This window comes from Tachysurus vachellii, chromosome 16 (assembly GCF_030014155.1).
Source record: "Tachysurus vachellii isolate PV-2020 chromosome 16, HZAU_Pvac_v1, whole genome shotgun sequence".
NCBI lineage: Eukaryota > Metazoa > Chordata > Actinopteri > Siluriformes > Bagridae > Tachysurus > Tachysurus vachellii.
Genome location: NC_083475.1, coordinates 15,862,567 through 15,885,021, shown reverse-complemented (window position 1 = coordinate 15,885,021; position 22,455 = coordinate 15,862,567). Strand labels below are relative to the sequence as shown.

Sequence of the window (22,455 nt, the reverse complement as noted above, 5' to 3'; positions counted from 1 at the left end):
CAAATGTTAAATAACAAACCACATTAGGAGTAATGGGAAACAGGAGAACTCATAGAAGACATAATCACATGACAATAATAACAGTATACCTGTCAGCACCCCCAGTGCTCTGGCAGGTCATAGTCCTAGTCTCTGACAATGACATAAGACCTGAAAAAAATATAGTGACAAGTTACTGTTCTTCCCTTTTCTGTTTTTCTGTTTTTGTAATTAGTAATTGTTTTCAGAAACCACCCTGAATTTCATTATTTCCAGCTTGCATGTGTCTCCCCTGTTTGCATATTTATATAAATTTGATTCGATTTGAATTATAGTGCTGCTACTCTATCTGTTAGTTCTAACCATCAGATCATGAGATATAAGATGGTGGTATGATAAAATTTCCAATTAGTTTAGTAAGACTTGGACACCATGGTTGTCGTACTGGGAAGTGTAGGGAGGCCGGTGTGGTCTGAGAAGCCGATCCCATGCAGCTCAGTCGAGAGAGCCATGCGCTTCCGGCCAGAGGAAGCAGAGGAGGAGGAGGTCTACCGGAGTCGTGTAACGCTCCTTATCAGGCATCAGTACTTTAAAAAAGGCACCGTATGGGAATGAGAAATTCCGGGGGAAGTTGGAAGGAAAGAGAGGTGCAATTTGTCTTTCCTATCGATGACCCACTATTAGTGGGGGCAAACCGGATGCAGGGGATGTTGAAGTAATCACACAAAACATACACACACCCCATCTGTCTATAACAGCACATGATGAGTTCCATCTGAAAATAATCACTCGTCCAGGGCATGAACAGCAAAATGAACACACAACACCCCCACCCCCCACCCCCATTAAAAGAAAAACAAAAAAACTAAACATAACAACTAAGTGGAACATTTTCTTATTCAGTCTTAGTTTCTTTTATCTCTGGTGAGCAAAAAAAAGCAACTTTTATCCTTTAATAATCTCCAAACGATGTTAAATCACCGTAACAGCAATATGAACATGTGTTTCAGGTTATGTTCTATTATTTTCAGGGTTAATTCTGATTCCTAACACTAACCTGGTGAAAAAACAACAGCACTGTTGTTGTTGTTGTTGATTAAAAAAAAATGACAAATTACAAAAATTTCAAATCATATCACGATGCCCAAGAAACAAATAAATATCATAGGTAATAATGCATTCTGCTTTCAAGCTGGGAATATAGATATAAATTAGTAGCAGACAAAATAACATCTGTTTATTATTACTTATCTATTCTGTGAAATAGGGGAATGCTGATTTAGGGCTTAGAATTTTGTTTTTCTTTAACATCTGACTAGACACAACAAACTATAAAAGTCAAGCACTGGAGACTAAACAGAAAAGATAAACTTAACAAATCTGAAATTTGCAATAAATGAAGAAAATAAATTATGTGCTGGATGATAAAGAATAAAGTATTAATTAATTATTTGTTTTTCACATATATAAATCTTACACAAGGTCTGTACACACAGCGCTTGGTAGTGTGATTAAATAAAAGAATAAGAAAATTAGCAAATTGTGAACAAAGGAATAAAACATGACGTGTGCTGTTATAAGAAAATAATCGACAAAGCAGTGATATAATGTAGCCTGACACAAAGCAGATTTACTGTTACCACCCTGAAGTTGATTATTTTCTAATAACAGCTTATACCCAAATTTATTAGTTATACTGCCTTTGCCAGTGCATACATTTTTTAACTGATTATTGTCTGATTGTCTATTACAAAATGTTAACGAAGTCTGTTATGTAGAGCTGACACTGGACAATCCTTCCATAAATTATTCAATAATTGTCTAATAATTGTTAAGTTAGCTGAATAAGTGTAAAACTCGAATATTTAATATTTTCTTTGTTGAATACCAGCAACTCCTTTTTACATTTACATTCACAGCATTTGGCAGACGCCCTTATCCAGAGCGACGTACATAAGTGCTTAAATCTCTAGCATTGAATACATTAATGCTGGCTCACTAGGTTACATACTTAACTTTTACTATAGGAATAATGCTATATGAATAATGAACTGGCAATACTATAATGCCTTGTTGATCAAAATGAATCAATGCTGTAGTATAAATTAATCTAAATATAGCTCTATTGATTAAATAATGCCCTGACTTAGTTTTAGTGGCTTATTGTTCTGATGGTCTCTACACAGCTGGTTTAAACATGTGTGTATGACAGAAATTTCCAAATAGCTTACTTTTACTATAATCAGCTTACTATTATTCTATGATTCAAGGGAAAGAAATTAAAACATATCTAGCTGACAGTTTATGCAACAGCGTGTTTATGATTAATGAAGAAGAAGAAGAAGAAGAAGAAGAAGAAGAAGAAGAAGAAGAAGAAGAAGAAGAAGGTGGGTGGGAAGTCCCTGATGTTTTTTAGGCTCTGGGCAGATAGATATCCTTAACTGTGATGTAGCTGTGTGTGGGCATTGTTTTGAACCACCTTGATGACCCATTGAAGAGAGTTCTGGTCTTCTCTTGTGCAGCTGGTGTACCAGAATGTCATTACAATCTCCACTCTACATCCACATAAGTCCATGAAAAGAATCTGGGACAGGCTTAATCAGCCCAGTCCTCGAAAGAACTAGAGGTGTTGCTTGGTTTAATGGTGCTAGAGGTGTGTATGGCCCAGGAAAATATCTCTGTAATGTTTACCAATTAAATTATCTGGGGAAAGGGGAAGCAAAAAAATTAAGGGAGAGATTCAGTGGAATGAAATTATGAGCCACAGTGCCAACAACCGCAATAGCGTTTTTTATGTCTTTCATGTCTGGAGAATTTGGACTAGTGCTGATTTTCTGCTTTATAAGAATCGTTTGATTATTTGTTATTAGCTGGTTTAAACAGCAGATCTTAACTGATTTAACATCAGGCTGAAATGAATTAGTGTTATTTCAAACCTGTGCCACTCCTGGTTATGATTTATGGTTTTCTCTGCAACATTCATCAGCATTTATGGAGAACATGACTCTAAATAAGGCATATATGGGTATTTGAAACAGAATTGTTGTGTGTATAAGATGACGTGATTTTTTCACAGTACACATGGACATTGGGGATGCTAAGCATTAATTTATTAATAATAATAATAATAATAATAATAATAATAATAATAATAATAATAATAATAATAACAATAATATAGTGCACACATGCATACTGCATAAAATTCCAGCACCCCAATGTAAAATGTCTTCCTGAATTTTTATTTAAATTACTCTCTTTTCTTGTTGTTTAGTTTCATTATGGTTTTTGAAGTCTCAAATAACATGCTGGTAGACGTACTGTATTGGCTATACAAACCATCTGAGGTGTAGGATTCCCAGGAATTTCCCTGACAAGGATAACATGCTTACTGAAGATTTTTTTCCCCTCACTAGCTTTTCAAAAAAAAAAATGCTCATGCATATGATTAAACTGTGGCAAGATGGGTAACAGGGTACAAGTAATTTTGAGATATATTTAGTCACAATTAGTGAACTGGGGTAGTGCACAGCAGCATTTATGGTAGGATCATTCTCTTAGTCAGTTTGTTTTACAAGATCTTCAGGACATCATGATTCTTTACAACCAGAATAAAAAAAATATTTCACATTCATTCATCTTCAGCTACTACATTAATTTTCATAGGTGGGAAGAAACCAGAGAATCGGGGGAAACAAATAAAAACAGATGAACATGTAAGGCTATATACAGGTAGAAACCTCAACTCAGGATTGAACTATGAACCCTGTAATTGTGAGGTTTAAGCATGGACTGGAATTTTTATGTTGCTTACAATATAAAACTATTACCTTACGCTATAAAATGGCGCTATAAAAAACAGAGTAAGACATATTACCTGGCTACAATATATAAGTTACAGGTGTATGGCTCTACTTTAGATTCCACATTCCATCTCTCTTAACAGCTTATTCACCTGTAATGTTTGTACACAGAGGGATAGTAGTTCAGGAAACACATTCTGAAGAGCTCTTGAAACAACGTCTGTTCCTTCAATAGGGATAAAAGTCGAAGGTTAGAGGTTGTAAGTGCAGTAATGGGTCATGTGCGGGTCAGGAAAACTTGTCACGCTTTCTTTAATTTTCTAACATCTGTTTTTCCTTGTTTTCTACTCATGTGTACACACGCACACACACAAGCACACACACAAGCACACACACATACACCGGAGACAGTGTTCCACAGTAGGACTGCATTATATTTTGCAAATGAGTCAATTTTTTTTTAAACCATTTTTTTTTTACCTTTTAACATAGTCTTACTCTTTAAGACTCTTGAGATGAGGAATCATTGAAATGAAATTATATTTGTAAATGATTTATATTTGCTTGACAAATATTTACAAATTCAGGGTATAAATGATAAAGAATACATTTTTATTATACAATTGTATGTGCCGTCAAAAAGGTCCTGGAGGTGGCCACAAGTTTGAGGTGTTAATGTTTGGAGTCAGTAAGGAATTTATCAGTGAATTTTCAATATCTGTTTAGGATTTTACCTGAAATTTCAAAGAAGAAGGAATTTCACCAACCTAAATAGTGTGTAGTTATAAAAGCACAAACCAGTGTTTCATTAGGTTTTTTTTTTTTTTTTATAAACTATAAGGTTTGGCTAATAAAAAAAATAATGTGCTTTTTTTCTTTAATAACGTAGAATGATTAGAAGAAACTGCTGTCTGGTTTGAATGAAAAGATTTCTTGTGAGTCAGTCTCCCTCTTTTTTTTTTCTTCCATTTTTCACATCAAACCAATTTGATCCAAAACACTGATACACCCCTGATACGCATGCGCGACTATGAACAGTGAGACGCAGCTTTACGCACGTTGTATTTAAGAGCGTACGCGTGTGCGTAAATAACCAAACCGTGCGCTCGGTCACAGCTGGTTGTTTTGAGACGAAACGTCTTCTCTGAGGGATTAGAGTTTCTCGGTCGTGCCTGGAGAACAATGAGGAAAACACGTAGAAGCGAGGAGTAGTATTTCCCGTCTTGTCTTTCTTATTGTCTGTTGTTTTTTAGTGAGAAATGTTAAGGGAGTTGGTGTGCGGCGCTGTGGCTCTGCTCCTGTACGTCAACACGCTTGACGCGGATTTCTGCTACGATGACAGGTCAGGTGTCTCTCTCATTTTCTCCTTCTTTGGTCAGCTCGTTAGAGTCTTCGACTGATAGAGAAATGTGTTTGTGTGACTTATTTACCTCTGCACAGTGTTTAGCTTTGCTGACGTTTCCAAAGAGTCTCGGTTTTAATGTAAACGTTACTTGGGTTACAAGTGCACATGTCAAGGCTACAGAGCTGGAGAAGTTTACTGATAAATGTTGTAAAGCAGCTATATGGCGACAGATACAGTATTTTCCACAAACAAATCACTTTTAAACACGCACAATGAGGAGACAGAGACGGTGGTCCAAATCTCACGCCTTTCTACTGTCTACACAAGTGCCCTACATCTTCTCCGTCTACTTCCGGCTTTTTCCGCTAGGGGTCGCTACATCGAATCCTCTGTTTCCACATAACTCAATCCTCAGTATCCTCTACTCTCACACCAACTACCTTCATGTCCTCTTTTAACACATCCATATATCACCTCTTTGGCCTTTCTCTTGACCTCTTACCTGGCAGCTCCATCTCCAACATCCTTCTACCAATATAACCATCTCCCTCCTCTGTACATGTCCAAACCATCTCAATCTATCCTCTCTGTCCCCAAAACAGCCACCTTGAGCTGTCCCACTGATGTGCTCGTTCCTAATCCTGTCCATTCTTGTCAATCCTAAAGAGAACTTCAACCTCCTCATCTCTGCCTCACGTCTTTTCCTCACTGCTACAGTCTCTAACCCATACAGCAGAGCTGCTCTGCCTAAAGTGTGAAATAATGGTCTTATCTCTTACATGTGTCTAAATCCTAACATGTATCACCATCTGTACACCTTATAACTAGAATTTACTTGCTTTTTGGAAGATCCACAACATTAAACGTAACATAATGACGTCATATTTGAACAATTATGGAAAATGACTCCAAATTGATGTGGTATAAGTAGAATGAAACACTTCAGAATGTGTTGTTTTTGGAAAATAATTCATTTTAAAATGGGAATATTCAGTATGCTTTGCATCACGCTACCGATTGTTGATTATTTTCCAAAAGCAGCACCAAGCCTGTTGTACTCCTTATATAATACACCATGTTTTTTTTAACTACATATAATTTAAGGCCTACTAAGAATGCAGCGGATGTAGGGTGGTAAGAATTTATGGCCCTTAAAATAGGAGCACTGACAAAAAAAACATTATGTCAAATACTAAATGTATAAATACACAAAAAACCCTGCTAACTCAAAAAAAGGAAACTCTCTAAGATGACATGTTTGTCGAGATTCATTTATTCATCTTCTATAACCACAGTATTCTGGTCAGGGTCACAGTGGATGTGGAGCCTGTCTTTGGAACACTGAGTGCAAGGCGTAAGAATTCACCCCAGATAGGATTTCAGACCATCACAATGCACCATGCACACACACATTCACACACTCATTTATGCCAAGAAGCAGTTTAGCATAGCTTAGCATATCTACCTATAAACATGTTTTTGGACAGTAGGAGGAAACTCGAGAACCCAGAGGAAACCTCTGCAAACAGGGGGAGAACTTGTGGAACTTCTCACAGACAGTAAGCCGAGCTCAGGGTCAAACTAAGGACCATGGAGCTGTGGGGTACCAATGCTTCCCTTTGTTTTGACAATGCTTTTTGGAAAATAATCTCATAGCCACTAAATCTCTCACTAATCCCACTAAATTCCTAACCATTCAGAAGTGAACATCATTCTGCCAGACAAAATAGGATTATTGAAATAAAGGTCATATCTCACTGCACCTGCCGGTTAGTACTAAATACAATGGACATACTGATGTAGACAAATAGACGATTTTATAAACATTTTTAATTTTTGTCACTGAGTCTATTTTCTACTCTATAATGTAAAATGTATAAAATATAATCCATATAAGAAAAAAGATCCAGCCTTCATACCGACACTGGCATTAAAACACAATGCTAGTGATCAGGCATAGTGTGCATGCTATACAGATGTGTATGTTGAATAGTATTTAAGCTGGTATAGTATTCAAGCACAATGAACAAGAGTCCATCTTAGTCATGGTAGTTACTGTATGTACTGAACCTACATTTAACCTTTTCCCTACAGTATAATAATACCTCTCATTTTGTTTTATGGTGTGGCTTGAATGTGATTTGAGACCAGCATCAGTTCATTATTGTTCATGAGATTTTATACACACCTTTTTATATGCACAACTAGACACTGAATGATTTGGCAGTGTGAATAAATCTGGTATTGTATCAGGATTAGATTACCATGCCCACATATGTCAATTTCCTGATTTAAATATTAGAAAGCCATTTAACTCCATGAAAGATATTGAAAGATATGAAATTTAAGAAAGATAAGATGAAAGATAAGAATTGTGTCTACTTTGCATTTTTCTCTCTCTCCCAAACAAGAATCTGTCATCGAGCACCACTACTAGACCAAGATGTTGGCTTTTTTGTTTTGCTTTTAAACTTCTAAGAGAGTTTTTGGGTTGTAAAGTTTCTCTAAAATACTGAGAGGTTTTCACAGATCAAATCAAGCCCTTTACTGTCCACAGTCCTGTCATCACATCAAGATAGGCAGCTATTTGTAAGCTGATCTTAGAGCTTATCTGATATATAGCAAGGGAGATATCAGTCAGTTATGCTCATTCATTAAAAGTCAGAGCTGTAACATTTCCAGCAGGATGACCAATTTAATCAAGCATCAGTCATTTTTCTGGAAGAGGCAAGCAGGAAATATGAGCTGCATGTTTTAGATGGGCTGGGCTTCACTGATAAAAGCTTAAATCCATGTGCCTTAGCTGAGTTATTCTGAAGTAATGTCTGTTTCCAATGTTTTACAGTTTGGTCCAATATATAATGGCCTTGTATGATATTTAACTATATAACTTCCATGATTTTCGGATCTAAGGAACTGATTTGGTGCAAAAGTAATTGGTCACGTAATCAGTAAAGTTAAGTTTGTAAATGAAATTGGTGAAGTAACAAGAGCCATACAATTATTTCAGTAAACTGTAATGTCTGCTGGTCCTCTAGTTTAAGAGAAGTGTCACCCCATTTTACTTGTTAATATATTATATATTTATATTATTAGGCTTTATCTGAAAGCATGGAAGAATATTAAGTGTAGATCTGCTCTCCTCCGTGCAAAGACAAATGCAGGGAAAGAACAAGCCTTTTCCCCAGACCACAGTCTGCTTTAATAGCTGTACACTAGTTACACTACTTCCCTGCTTTATTGATGGATGTTCATCTTCATTTCCAACATTCTGCTTTCTTGTTTATCAAATCATCAACCTGTAACTTGCAGAAATAAAACCTGCAAAGTCCTTATGAAAAACTGTAATATCTAAATATAGATTAAAGTAACAAGATGTTACATGTTCAGTTGTTCCTCAAATATTGGTTTGCATTTTGCAAGCCACAGTTAAAGAGAATAATCATTTATTTGTCAAATAACTCACATGAATTACTGATTATTGGGTAAATAATGATAAAAATGATTTTTTTTACAGCCCTAGATTTTGTAAAACACTATGAGAATAACATATTTAATAGGTATGAATATAAGGATAACTTTCTATGCATACACACTAAATACTGAGTCATCATACATTCATAAGTGTATATTCACTGCAGCGTCTCACTGCCTTTATTCTTCCTGCTTTCTTTGCTTTTGTCTTCATTGCCCTACCTTTTTTCTTTCACTATAGACATCTCCTCCACATGCACTTATCACGGTTCTTAAATCAATCTGGCAACATTTTTTTTTGCCTTACAAGCACATATTGATTATAGTATCAGTTTTCAGGAACGGTATTGAAAGGGAAGAAGTTTTGTGATTAGTCAGTAGTAAACTTCCCTGACTCTTTCTTTGTCTCCTCTTCAGCTTCCTTTGTTCACTGACGCCACCGCTTCCCAGGTCAATATATCCTGGCATGGAGAGTGGATGATGTTATTGAACATACTGTAGAGAGTTGGGTTTGGCCATGCTGACAGTGTGTCTAATCAGCTCATAAATTGCTTTTCGCTGCTTTCACCTCAGCTGCTTTCACCTCAGCTAGTGGAGCTAATGAAGTTCTGCTTCATTGCCATGTCTCATTTCCATATCTGTCATTCAAAGCTCAGGATATTCACCGATCTCAGCATGGGTTCAAGTGGTTATTACAGGACAATGCCTCTTGCAGTTCTCACCAAAATCATTGCCAGCCTTTTTAAAAAGAATGTGATAAGTGCTACTTTGAGCTCAGACACACACTTTAATAGGAGCACATCTTCGGGCAGTTTTCCAATCAGGCACAATATAATGCATAACCAGACAGCTAAAAATTGAAAAAAATGTCGTCTTTTCCTTTTCCAAACTTTTAACTGTCCAGTTTTTGTGAGCCTGTTCACACAAATTCCAGTAATCGGCTTACAGATGTGGAACCTTATACAGTATGGTCTTCTGCTAGCGTAGTCCATCGGCCTTAAGGTTATGCATTTTGGGACTCTTTTCTGCGCACCATGATTGTAAAGATTGGTTGTTCTTCACCATTAAATTGTATCTGAGCGCAGAATTGCTGCTTATTGGGTGTTTATTGTCTTTGTTGATGTTCTGTGTGAACTCTCAGCAGTTAATGAAATATACCAATAAACATGCAGTAGTAGCTAGAGGAAGGTATGGAAGGCTGAGAAATTATTGCATTATTTTGAGGTACAGAAAACAGCTGAAATGTGATTTGAACAGAAAAAAAGCTTGAAGAAAATCTTAAATAAAAATAAATGAGGTTTTCTTTTTTTGATGTTTACACTGCAAATTGTCATTGCTTTATTAACCAAGATTATTTGGGTGTTTCTTAAATTTTCATATGTTTTATGCACAAATTTTATTAGCTTTTGTTTTTCCTTTTATTTGATTAGGGCCTTTAACAAGACATTTAGACATAGATCCCTAAAGGCCATATACAGGTCCCTGTAGATGCTTTATTGGTGTAATGAGGTACAATGAAACGATCATAATCTCTTCACCAGATGTTGTGTGTTATTAATGCGGTTTTTCATATTTGTAATCCTTTCTGCTCACTTAATACATCTAATTCAACTCACCCCATGACCCTAACCATAGCTATAAGGGCAATGACTTACCCCAGCTTGAGCTTGAGTTGAGTTTATTTCTGTAATAAGAGGCTCATATATATTCTGACACATCAGGCTCCAGGCCGGTCCTGTTAGTTTTCTGATTCGGAGTAAACACTTAGAGTTTGTAAATATTTTAGCTGTGACGAGAAGCACTCAGATGAATTATAAACTCTTGGATATGGAAAGCTTCTTGATATCATGACATTGAAATGACTGTAGTTTTTTTTCATATTAAGAAGAACATTTTTCCTTTTTAAGAAGATGAATCAAGTACAGCTATGTAGCCTTTGGTATTTCAGTGATTATAATCTGATGAAACAGTTCATTACTAAATTTGAGTAACGCATTGTTCATGCCATTTATTTTAGCAGATATGGAGGTGCAAAAGTATGTGAACACTTTGAGTACTAAACATCCTATACCAACATGAAGGGCATTAATATAGACTTGATCACAGTTTGCTGTTGGAACAGCCTACATTAGTCTGGGAAGGATTTTGCACTACATTTTGAACCCTTGACTGTATGGTTTTGTGTTCATTATAGGCTTTAATTTTTTTGGAGATTCTGCACGGCTGTTGATTTTGTATTATTTCTATGGAAGTGGATATAACAACTTGGTGTCCTTTACTGTCCTTTACTTGTTTACTTGGTGTCCTTTATTTTGTATATAAAAGGCAAAACTGTGATATACAGTTAAGACTACAGATGATTAAAGATATATATGCAATTAAAGACTGAGAAAAAGCCCCTAACTAACACCAACTGCTCATGCCTCAGTGTTTCATCATAGGCACAATGTAGTACACGGTAGAATGTTTTTTACTTGGATTAATGTCACAGACGATCTTGTCATAATCAGGAACAATTGTATGTGATAATAGTAATAAAACCATGCAAAATAAAGTGCAAAGCTGTTCACGGTCACCTTGAACCACAGCCAAGTGACACAGGAAGGAACACCACATATCAAACTTGATGCTTTTTGTTGAAGGAACAAACTCATTGATTCTGAACTCTGAACTTTTTTCCCCCACTTGGTCTGTTCTAATGCACACCATTACATTGATGTAGATAACATTTTAATCTGTTAGGTCTCTTGGAAGTGGCCTAGCTAATGAATTTACAGTGGATCATAGATGGTGTATAACATATAACTGAAATATAGATGTTTCTCTTTATAGAAAGACAACTAATCGGTCTGTGTCTAGCATGTTAAATCACCTGTTAAGTGGTGCTCTGAAAGCAGCTAGCAGTCCAGATTTCCTCATCCTCAGCATTCTTTGGCTGGACACATATCTTGCCCATTCATTAATATTGTTCCAGGACCAAATAATCTTTTATCATTCAACACTCCCACATTACAAAAACAAACACTCGAAAGAAAGTTATTCAGAGAGGAAAGAATAACATTTCACATGAAATAGGAAGCATGACTGAGGTAAGTGAACCTTAAATCTATCAGAGCTGCACAGTTTTCACAGACATGGTGAATGTTAATAGTATTTACAATGGAGCTGAATTTCCACTGTTATCTCACAACACTATTGTTTCCTACTCCGTGTAGATTGCGCATGAAGAGTGATGACTGTGAAATAATTTGCCAAATGGTGGCAATGTACCAAGCAATCAAATCATTCCATTTTAACTAGAATAAATACATCAGTACATTTTCACGACGCATAACCGCTGAGTGCCGTAACAGTCAGTGTTCTAGAGGTACCACATTCACAATTCAACCAGAAAGACACAATTTATTGCCGTACCAGTACTATAGCATCATAATTCCCATCCTGAGTGTGAGTGTAATCTGAAATTGGATCACCTTTTTCAATTCAGAAGTTAGACGTGGCTTGCCAGAAAATACAACACAAAAAAAAATGCCTGCAAAATATACAGAGGCTGATCTAATATATTTAGACGGTGACCAGACCGTGCACTGAATTTTCTTTTTTTTATGTGTATTATAGATTTTTCTAGATGGTGAATACAAGTTTCACTGACCTCACTGTTTTATTCTCCATATATCATATCATACATATCAGGTAGAGTAGAAACGCCTTCAAATCCCATTCGATATTTTTAGCCAAATTGCCGCACTTTTATTAATGCACATAAGCATAAAGTGTAAACAATGTAAGGGACAGTTGTAACACACACACAAACAGTTCTAAGGGTCTTTACATGTTTACCATCCATATTCTGTCAAGTGTTTTGCCTTAAACTCCAGACTGTTTATTCAGGACTACATTAGTTTATATTGGTAGATAATCAGTGTGTGTGGTATGAGATCCCAAGCAGAGAAGAACACTCAGAGTAATGTCTAACGTTTAGTATTTTTGAAAGTCTTTAAGTGCTGAAAGTGCAGGCTGAAACCACACAATGTTGATTGCTCCAGCTTTCCAAATTGTTCTAATGCGTCACTTGAAGAGCACACACTAGGTTAGTTTTTACAGAGAATAACGCATACAGAGAATCTGATAGTATCTTTATGTGCTGCAGTGCTTAGTAAAAGGATTATTAAGTCTAAAGCATGTGTATTTTTACGCTTTCTTTTTTAATTTCCTTATTCTAGCGTATTTTGCTTCTTTCTAGAAATGTATACTTAAAATGAACGCAATAATCTGCCAATAGAACAAGACATTTGAAAGTTTTATAATAGTATCTAGCAATAGGATTAATGATCTTAGATTTGGTTTCTTGTCATATATATATTTTTTTATTTTTGTTAAAGGTTCAGGTATTATGAGAAGACCTAGTTATATATGAATGAACTCCTGTATGTGTGTTTGAGCAATATCTGATCTGTGTATTATGGGCTGGTACACTGGTGTGGGCCCATAGCGTGAGGGCAATCGTGGGCCTTTTTCTTTCCCAGCATTGTTTTTCCAGCCCTCTAAAAACAAAGCTTCCTATTCTCCGTCTGAGCGTCTACTCTCCAGAGATACGCGATTGAGATTGAGTGTGCCATGCCATTCCCTTTGTAGTACATAATGCATTACAGTACACTTGGTGCACTGGGTAAAGATCTGTTCATACACGGCTACTGTGTCATATTCAGCATTTGTTTCTGTACTATATGGATACGTATAGCCAGTCCTGAATATTAGTAATGATTTAAAATATAAATTCAAATATAAACAAAATTCATTCATTCGTTCATTCATTCATTCAATCAATTTAATTTACTCATTTTTTGCCTAAATAAATACATAAATAAAGCATGCCAAATTTTACATGAACATACCTCGAAATATGAAATGTGTCCAGTGGTAGCACGTGTAGATTTTCTGGCTTGATTCATGCATTGACTTTTTCCACCATGTCTATAAAAAATCAGTTACCAATGTCAATTATCTTTTCCCAATTTTTTTTAGTTCATCCCCTCTTGGTTCTGCTCCATGAACCCTTCTATACTTGTATGCATTATTTTTGTGTTCTAACAATCACAGAAACAGACTTTTGAGAGCTATTTGAATCTGTGTTCAGGACTTTCTCTGTGCTCTATTATGTAAGATCATGCTTTAATTATGTAATGAGGGAACTTTTCACTGATAGTGTTTTGTGAATGGTAATCTAAGCAAGCTGTTTAGTAGTTTGTCCTCTCTTCTGTCTTATGTTTTCTCATCTTCTCTTTAATAGTCGTGCTATCAAAACAAATCCAGACCTCCTGCCTGAGACACCTTGGACCAACATACTGTACAGCGACTTTTGGGGCACTCTGCTCACTCACAGTGGCAGCCACAAGTCCTTCCGTCCGCTTTGCACACTGTCTTTCCGCCTCAACTATGCTTTAGGTGGCCTGGAGCCACGAGGCTACCACTTATTCAATGTCGGACTGCACTGCTGTGTCACAGCACTGTTCACTGCCCTTTGTGGCCTCCTGCTAGCCGGAGACTCCTGGAGTCTGCTGGCTGGACTCCTCTTTGCCTCGCACCCAGTGCATACAGAGGCTGTGGCGGGACTGGTAGGACGCGCAGATATGGGAGCTGCCCTGTGCTTTCTACTCTCGCTTCTCTGCTACAGATGTCACTGCAGGCTTCGGCCACATGCTGGAAATTCGTGGTGCGTGAGGTGGAGAGTGCAGGCATGGCTGGCTGGTAGCCTGATTGCTGCAACAGCAGCTATGTTGTGGAAGGAGCAAGGGGTGACCGTCCTGGCCGTATCAGCGGTCTATGACATTTTTGTGGTCCACCGCATGCAACTTCGTCATGTGCTAACAGTCTTCCTTAAGGTGAGTGTAAATATTTTATATTTATTCCTAAACAGAAAGGAGAAAGATGCATGCTGTTTGCAGAGGATGGCAAATAGTGATTCTGTGTGTAATCTGTATAGTCATATTGTAAATGTCTGTCTGAATAGATATCCCTAATATCTTATTTAACATGCTTACTGCAACTAACACTTATCTGCCCCAAACAGTCAATTCTTTTTAATTTTGTTTTTTTTCTTGTGCCCTATGGATTATGTAGGAACTTGAGAGCTCAAAGCCATTACAGAATCTTTACTGAAAAAGCTGAAAGCAAGGTCTCTTATTACTAAATAGTAATCACCATCCAGTCAAAGACCCAGGTTACTGTAGCCAGCCTTGCATACTGAAATCCTGCTTTTCAGACAGTTGCTCCCAACATTTTACACAATGGGCACTCGCACCACACCTTAGTCTGGACATACCAGCCATGCAATGGGTGCCACTGCATCTGGTGTTTTTATCATGTCTACTGTACAAGTCTGTCTGGGCATATGTAAACTTGAGGTTCACGTCATTGGTGATATCCCAGGCTAATGTGAGATTGCAGCCAGGAGAGTATGGGAACACAAACACTTAGAGAAAAGAGAGAGGTGCTGTGAGGAAACAAGTGGGGAAGGAAATTCTTCTTTTTCTTCCTCTCTGCCCAATAATTCTCATTACCTCTCCTGGTTTGCCTGGTTTCTTAGAGTTTTATAATTCATATTTGAATTAAGAAATATATGTAAACGTTTCCCAAGTTTTTCTTCAATTCCTTTATTGTTTTATGTTGCATGCAATTTATCTTTATTACCACATTCACAAGGAAGAGAAAAGACACGAAACTAAACAAGATTCAGTCACAAAGACAATTTGGGAGATAAAACTGGCTTACTTCATTGACATTCACCCATCAGGTTTGATTTCATTTGACCAAACTACTTAAAGGAAATAAGACACATGTAGATTGGTTTGACTTTCAAATAATCACACCGGTTTATTGTATGAGGTCATTTTTCATCTCATCAGCAGTCTAATAGGACTGGATGAGACAAAACCCAAGAAGCAGATAGAATAAATTAGAATTAATCTTCAGTTTGATTCAGTTAGATCAACATTATGGTTCACTAGTGCAACAAAATCTGCCACTTTCACTTAAATCTCACTTAATAAGAAGAAAATTGGACTGAATGAAAATAAATAAAGGTTTTTGTTTTTTGTTTTTTTTTACTTTGTTTTTTTTTCTTCTATTGTTACAGATTTGTGAGCGCACAAGCAAAGCACTGATTTAATTGAGTAAAAGGATTTTTGGGAGAGGAGATGATATTCATGTTTCCACTTCTATATTTTCCAGAGGAAAAATGCAGCTCTACTAGTAAGCCTGGCTTGGCTGGCTGGTTGGGGAACAGTCCTGTTGGCAGCTCGACTGTACTGGATGGGTTGCAAGGCCCCACGCTTCTCCAACTCCGACAACCCAGCAGCTGATTCACCTCATCTCCTCACCAGAACTCTTACCTTCCTCTACCTGCCACCTGTCAATGCCTGGCTCCTCCTCTGTCCACACACCCTTAGCTTTGATTGGTCTATGGATGCTATACCTCTACTCTCAAACATTTCTGATTGGAGGAACTTGTGCTCACTGGCATTTTACACAGGTCTTGTGCTGCTTGCTTGGTTTGGTTTAAGAAGCAAGAATTCTGTCATGTTCCAAATAACAAATGGAAAATCCCATATCATGAATGGAAAAGCTTTGGTTAATGGGCACAGCCTGCATTTTCCTGACAGCATTGATAAACACGACAACAACCTCTACCAAAATGGCTTAACCTCATCGGACGTTTTTGACCAGACCCAGAATGGATATGCCAAACCCTTTCATACGACTTCTCAAACTTCACTGCCAATCAAAGAGAACATATTAATCTTTTCTCTTGGTCTGCTGGCTTTGCCTTTTCTCCCTGCCACCAATTTGTTCTTCTATGTGGGCTTTGTGGTGGCTGAAAGGGTTCTCTACATCCCCAGCATGGGCTTCTGTCTGCTGGTGACTCTTGGAATAAGGGCCATGTTTGTAAAAATGAGGCAGAGAAGCTCTAGGGTACTGCTTTCAGGCTGTGCTGCTGGACTTGTTCTGCTCTACAGCCTCAGGACAGTGTCCAGGAACCAGGACTGGCAGAACGAAGAAATGCTCTATAGGTCTGGCATCACTGTTAACCCTGCCAAAGGTGAGGCACTGGAGACTAGGTTCAATGTTATACTTTAATCTTGGCCAGTCATTATGAATTTTTCTTCACATTCTAGCAATTAATCATCTATATTCTTTCAGCTTGGGGTAACCTTGGCAATGTCTTGAAAAACCAGGGTAAGATGGCAGAGGCAGAGAAAGCATACAGAAATGCCTTGTACTACCGTGGCAATATGGCTGACATGCTGTACAACCTGTGAGTCATCTGTCTGGCAGAGGCACCTGTAATCCTGATAACTTTTCACCTACGAGAAGTGACGAAAAAGCTACATAAAGGCCTTAATAAAATAATAAATTAATAACTAACACAAGTCTATGTAAATATTTGGTATTTAAGCGTTTCTTGTGTAAACTATATTGTCAACAACATTAAATTCTAAAGCTTAATGATATCTAAATGATTTGCAAACTAATGATTTGCAAGCTGAAAATATGGTTTTCTAACTGGGATGTATTTATGTTTCACCTTACATGTTATACCCATTTTCTCTTTACTATTCATGTAAACCATGAAAAATAAGCAAAACAATTAATTAATTGTCTGTTGAGCCCTCACTGGTCACAGTTTTTAAAAGTCAGTTCTCCTACAGCACACACACACACACACACACACACACACACAAAATCAAAAAAAGCTGTGTATGTATAAGACAGCACTGCACGGCTGGGTGTAATTTTGTAACTAATCAGTGGGCAACTGTAATATTTTACCTATGAAGCAAAAAAAATTATGGTCACCTCAGCACTTTTGAATCCCTTTTAAATCTTGAAGCTGTTGATACATCTCATCTTTGTTTTAGCTTAGATTTTGCTAACCGGGTCATTTTTATAGTGCTTGTTTTTTAGTAACATTTTTTCAGATTTCAGATAACCCATATGGAACATGCTCTTTTTGTGTTCTACTATATAAATGTACTCACTTGCCTATACTGAAAAGCCCTTGCTTGCTTTTTGCCTTCGTTTTATCTGTATTGGAATGTAGTAATCGATTTGCTGTCTGCAGGAGTCTAAATGATGCCCTCATTAGTTGTCTTCTCTCACTCAGGGGTCTGTTGCTGCAAGAGAGTGATCGTTTGTCTGAAGCGCTGCATTACTATAAACTGGCCATCCAAATCAGACCGACTCTGGCATGTAAGCTCAGTCATACCAAAAGAGACCAGTACTGAACTAAAGTGTCAGAATTATTGGAACAAGCAATAATCATTTATCTTCAGTACATCTAATTGAGAACATGAATCAAAACCAAATGATTAGTAAGACTATGTGAGAATGTTCCATGAGTTCTTTAAACAAATTGTGACCTTTGTTTAACTAGAATTTAGTAGTCTGTCTGATTACCCATTTGCTCTGTTCCTTATGTGTTGTGTGTTCTTAACAGCTGCATATTTGAACACTGGTATTATACTGGAGTCTGAGAGAAATGTGGAGGAGGCTAAGCGCACATTTCAGAAGTGTGCCGGCATCCCAGATGAGAACCTGAAGGACCCCTATGCTCACAAAAGTGCAGTCACTAGCTGCCTGTACAATCTTGGAAAGCTGCTACATGAACAGGGTCAGCAAGAGGTAGCCAAAGCACTTTAATTACCGGCTTGCTTAGGATACATCAATTTTGTGCTAGAAGGTTTAGTTACTATAGGGTTGGAAGTGGCATATATGCAGGACCCAGTCTGAAAAGTCTAACTATTAGGAAATTAACAGTTTAACTTATAAGCAGTAGGTTTTTTTTTTTTTAATAATCCATATGCATCTTATGTCATTCAGAAACTAAATATTCTATTATTTCACATTTTGCACTGGTTAACTTTCTTTCTGCTGTCATATTTGCCCCTGATTGGATTCCACAGGAAGCCCTGACCACTTATAAAGAGGCTGTGAAGAAGATGCCTCGTCAGTTTGCACCACAGAGCCTTTACAACATGATGGGTGAGTGGAGAGGGGAAAAAAACACGCATTTAAAATCAATTGCGTAAGAAAAGTTAAGCTGTAATTAATTATATTTTTAGGCAACAGTAATGTGTCGTACTTAAATACTCTTATATTTACAACTCTTACAGTTCCTCACATTTATTCATCTAATGTACTGTAGTTATAGGCAGCATTTAATAAGACATTGCTCATCTATTATTTTAATACATGTTGGATGCCTTTTATATTTGGTTGCGAACCTCTCAGGTGAAGCCTATATGAAACTGAATAAGTTTGAGGACGCAGAGCACTGGTACAGAGAGTCACTTGGGGCCAAACCAGATCACGTCCCTGCCCACCTGACATACGGCAAGTTGCTATCTATTACGGTGAGTCATCCTGCTGACCTTTTTGAAGATGTACTGTGTTTAATTAAGAAGTCACATCTGCTTTCAGAAAGCAGTCCGTTCTGGCTTGATGGGTATTACTCGTCAACCACAAACACAGGAAATATTAACTTCAGGGAAGTGATGTAGATAAATGTAAGGTGTATCAGTTTGAGCTGTGGAAACAAGCCTTATTTTAAGGGGAAGTGGAGAGTTACTTTCCGTTTTTAATCAGATATGAACTTCAAACTCTTTGACAAATTAAAAATTTACACTGAATGTAGTGTAATATTTTTCTTCAAGCTGAGATGACGTATGCGAGGCAGCTTTGATGTGTGGCTTAACCCATCCTACTGTATTCTATTATTCTACTATATTATTCACTTATACATAGTTATTTACTTATACGTATGTTTACATGTCAATACATAACAGCAAAGTGGATTTTAATTTATTTTTAACATGTGCGAATGTTTTGATATGATCTCATTATCAGGGTCGTAAAACAGAGGCAGAACATTACTTCCTGAAGGCAATACAGCTTGAGCCCACTAAGGGGACATGTTATATGCACTATGGTAAGAGTGTACATGAAGAACACTGCTTTAACACTTACATTTCTACACTGCTAATAAACATAGACATACACATTCTTTAAATACGTTTTCATTCCAAGTTTCATTACAGGCAGTGTATCATGTCTCATCTTTTCAAAGCACAAAACTAATTTGGGTGTAATTAGGATTGTAGGTCATCAATTTATGTAAAATAGCCCATAATATTTCAATTTCAGGTTGTAACAATACATATGTGGAAAGGGGAGGTGAATAACCCTAACCCTTTTTTTAGGTTTGTGTCTCTTACGCTGAGTTATTTATTGTCACGACATTACAGGATCCAATAAAACCTTTCATAAGCGCTCTCTCTCTCTCGCTCTCCCTCTCTCGCTCTCCCTCTCTCGCTCTCCCTCTCTCTCTCTCTCTCTCTCTCTCTCTCTCTCTCACTCTCAGGTCAGTTTTTAGGGGAACAGTCTCGGTTAGAAGAAGCTGCTGTCATGGCTGAGAAAGCTGCTGAACTGGACAGCACAGAATTCGATGCAGTTTTCAGCGCTGCTCACATACTCAGGTGTGTGCATGTGTGAGATGATACTTAGCTGTTTGACACTGGACGCTGGAACAATTGTACGATGTAACGATTTGGTGTTACAGGTGATGTTTTGTATTCTTGCTGAATATTACATCTTTAAAATATCTTTCAAGGAGCCATTTACGCAGGGTTAACGGTAAAGCCAAGGTTAAAGACGAGCTTCTCTTGAGCTGCTGAACTGAGTAATTAGACTGAGTAATTAGGACAAATAAACAACCACTAATTAATGGCATGTTTATCTGCCCTTTCTGTTACTCTCCAGACAGGCAAGTTTAAACGAGGCCGCAGAAAGGTATTATGGGAAGGCAGCAGCCATTAGACCAGACGTAAGTACAGTACAGTACACTTAAGCGTTTTAAGCGGGTGGTGAAGTTGCTCAATCATACCACTTCAGTGTGGACTGCTGGCCTAAATGTTTAGCTCAAATTATTTTGAACTCTTTTTCTGTTTCTGTCAGTATGCTGCTGCTCTGATGAACCTTGGGGCTATCCTCCATCTGAATGGAAAGTTTGTTGAGGCCGAGACCAACTACTTGCGTGCGCTGCAGCTCAGACCTGACGACCTGATCACGCAGTCCAACTTGCGCAAACTCTGGAATGTCATGCACAGACGAGGCCTGAAGATCGTGGGGTCATGACCATATTTTCTATCACAGACTCTGTAAAGCTGATGCATACAACTGTGAGGATTTGAGCCTCTGGTGTTTACAGAATTTTAGCACCACAGCACTGGTTTAGAGCAGAAAGAGATTTCATGAGTCACTGTGTGAACACTAATGCTGTGCTAGAAATAAACAGGTCCACGATCAGAGAATCACATAACTTTATGAACGAGCAGAACCAGTATTGGTGTGTTTCAAAGGGCACCTAATTCCCCTCGAACCTACAATGTGTAGTATGCACTGCAAAAGCAAGCGTGTTTAGTTATGAATTGTTATTGTGGAAATGAATTTGCATTACTGAAGTTTGAACTGACCGAAGACCAGGATGAAGTGAAATTTTCTGAGGCGCTGACTCAAGAAGAAAAATGAAAGAGTTAATTATTTGTATGTCTTATTATGTAGTGTTTTATAAAATAAATTGTTAATTTATTACAGTGCGCTGTAAGTGATTTTAATTGAGAATATCTTTGGATATCATCTGTTATTTATTATGCTGTTTTATCTTAATAAATTTTGTAACGCCAAAAGTGTGTACTTTGTGGACACTCACCCATTATAGAACATGGCGATAGAACTATTTGCCTAGTATTACTGAGTGTTTAGCCCCAAGAGCTTTAGTGAAGTCATTACTGATGTTTTCAATAAGGCTTGGCTGGCTCGCAGCCGCTGTTCCTCTGTACTTCCACATTAAAACTGGCAGATCATTTCTTTATGGATATCACTTACACAGTGCACACTGGGAACTGTCATGTTGGAACAGGAAAATAGCTTCTCTAAACTGTTGACAGAAAGATGAATGCACATAATTCTCTAAAATGGAATTGTGTTCTTCAGTTTTTCTTTACTAGAATTAAGGGTCCTAAGTAGATCAGATGCTAGATGCATTATCAGGGGTGTGGCTGACGTATCGAAACACATTCATTATGAGTACTTTCTACTTGGTTCTTGGATCACACATATGAAGCAAAGGCAATAAAAGTTCATACTGAATCAAATTTGGGTTTTGTTTTTGCTTGGTTTTTAGTGTAGTAGAAGAGTGTAGTTGAGTCTTCTTAGTGTACATTATTATTTTTTCTAGGTAAAGTTAAATAGTGTATAGTAAAAAGAAAAAATATTGCACAGGACAAAACATTTTCTATTCTAACATCTTATTGTGCTGAAGGTGTTGATTCATTTTCACAACAGCTCGGATGGTAGTGGTGCCTGTACAGCAAATCACAACTTTATATAAATAAACCTGTTCATGTAATATATTTAATATAAATTGTTTATGTAGTAAAGTTAGTGTTGTAAAGCTTATGTAGTAAAGCTAGTGTTGTTCAGAATGTAAAGTGTACAGTAAAGAATGATGGACTAATTATACAGTGATTAGCAAGTTGAGCTTCCAGTGTGCTGTGAAGTCCATTTCTTTTATAAAATCTATAAAGGGTATTTAAAACTAAACAAGCAGGTAATTTAAATTGATGCATCAATTTTAATAGCCAGTAATTGAGCAAGACAGGGAACACGTATTGCCCAAAGGCTACTACATTTTATTTAGTAGTATCATATTATAGAACACTTATATAAGTGATATTATCATATTTCAAATTATTGGCTTACGTTCATCATAAAATCCTGAGGAAAGCCTGAGGTTTG

At 37.2% G+C, this 22,455-nt stretch overlaps 1 protein-coding gene across 1 annotated transcript; it reads left to right on the top strand.

Moving 5' to 3' along the window:
- The first annotated feature begins 4,820 nt into the window (after positions 1-4,820).
- On the top strand, positions 4,821-21,705 carry tmtc2a (transmembrane O-mannosyltransferase targeting cadherins 2a). The gene is made up of 12 exons (XM_060890061.1): positions 4,821-5,124; positions 13,892-14,483; positions 15,832-16,699; positions 16,801-16,915; positions 17,765-17,850; positions 18,098-18,282; positions 18,564-18,642; positions 18,892-19,013; positions 19,507-19,588; positions 20,021-20,135; positions 20,419-20,482; positions 20,614-21,705. Exons 1-12 carry the CDS (start codon positions 5,042-5,044, stop codon positions 20,791-20,793), a joined length of 2,571 nt encoding a protein of 856 aa, XP_060746044.1. The 5' UTR covers positions 4,821-5,041; the 3' UTR covers positions 20,794-21,705.
- The last annotated feature ends 750 nt before the right edge of the window (positions 21,706-22,455 follow it).

Coding starts and splice junctions, on each gene's coding strand:
- tmtc2a (XM_060890061.1), top strand. CDS start 5,042: ATGTTAAGGGAGTTGGTGTGCGGCGCTGTGGCTCTGCTCCTGTACGTC. Junction 14,484..15,831: donor TGCTAACAGTCTTCCTTAAG/GTGAGTGTAAAT, acceptor TATATTTTCCAG/AGGAAAAATGCAGCTCTACT. Junction 19,589..20,020: donor GACATGTTATATGCACTATG/GTAAGAGTGTAC, acceptor TCTCACTCTCAG/GTCAGTTTTTAGGGGAACAG.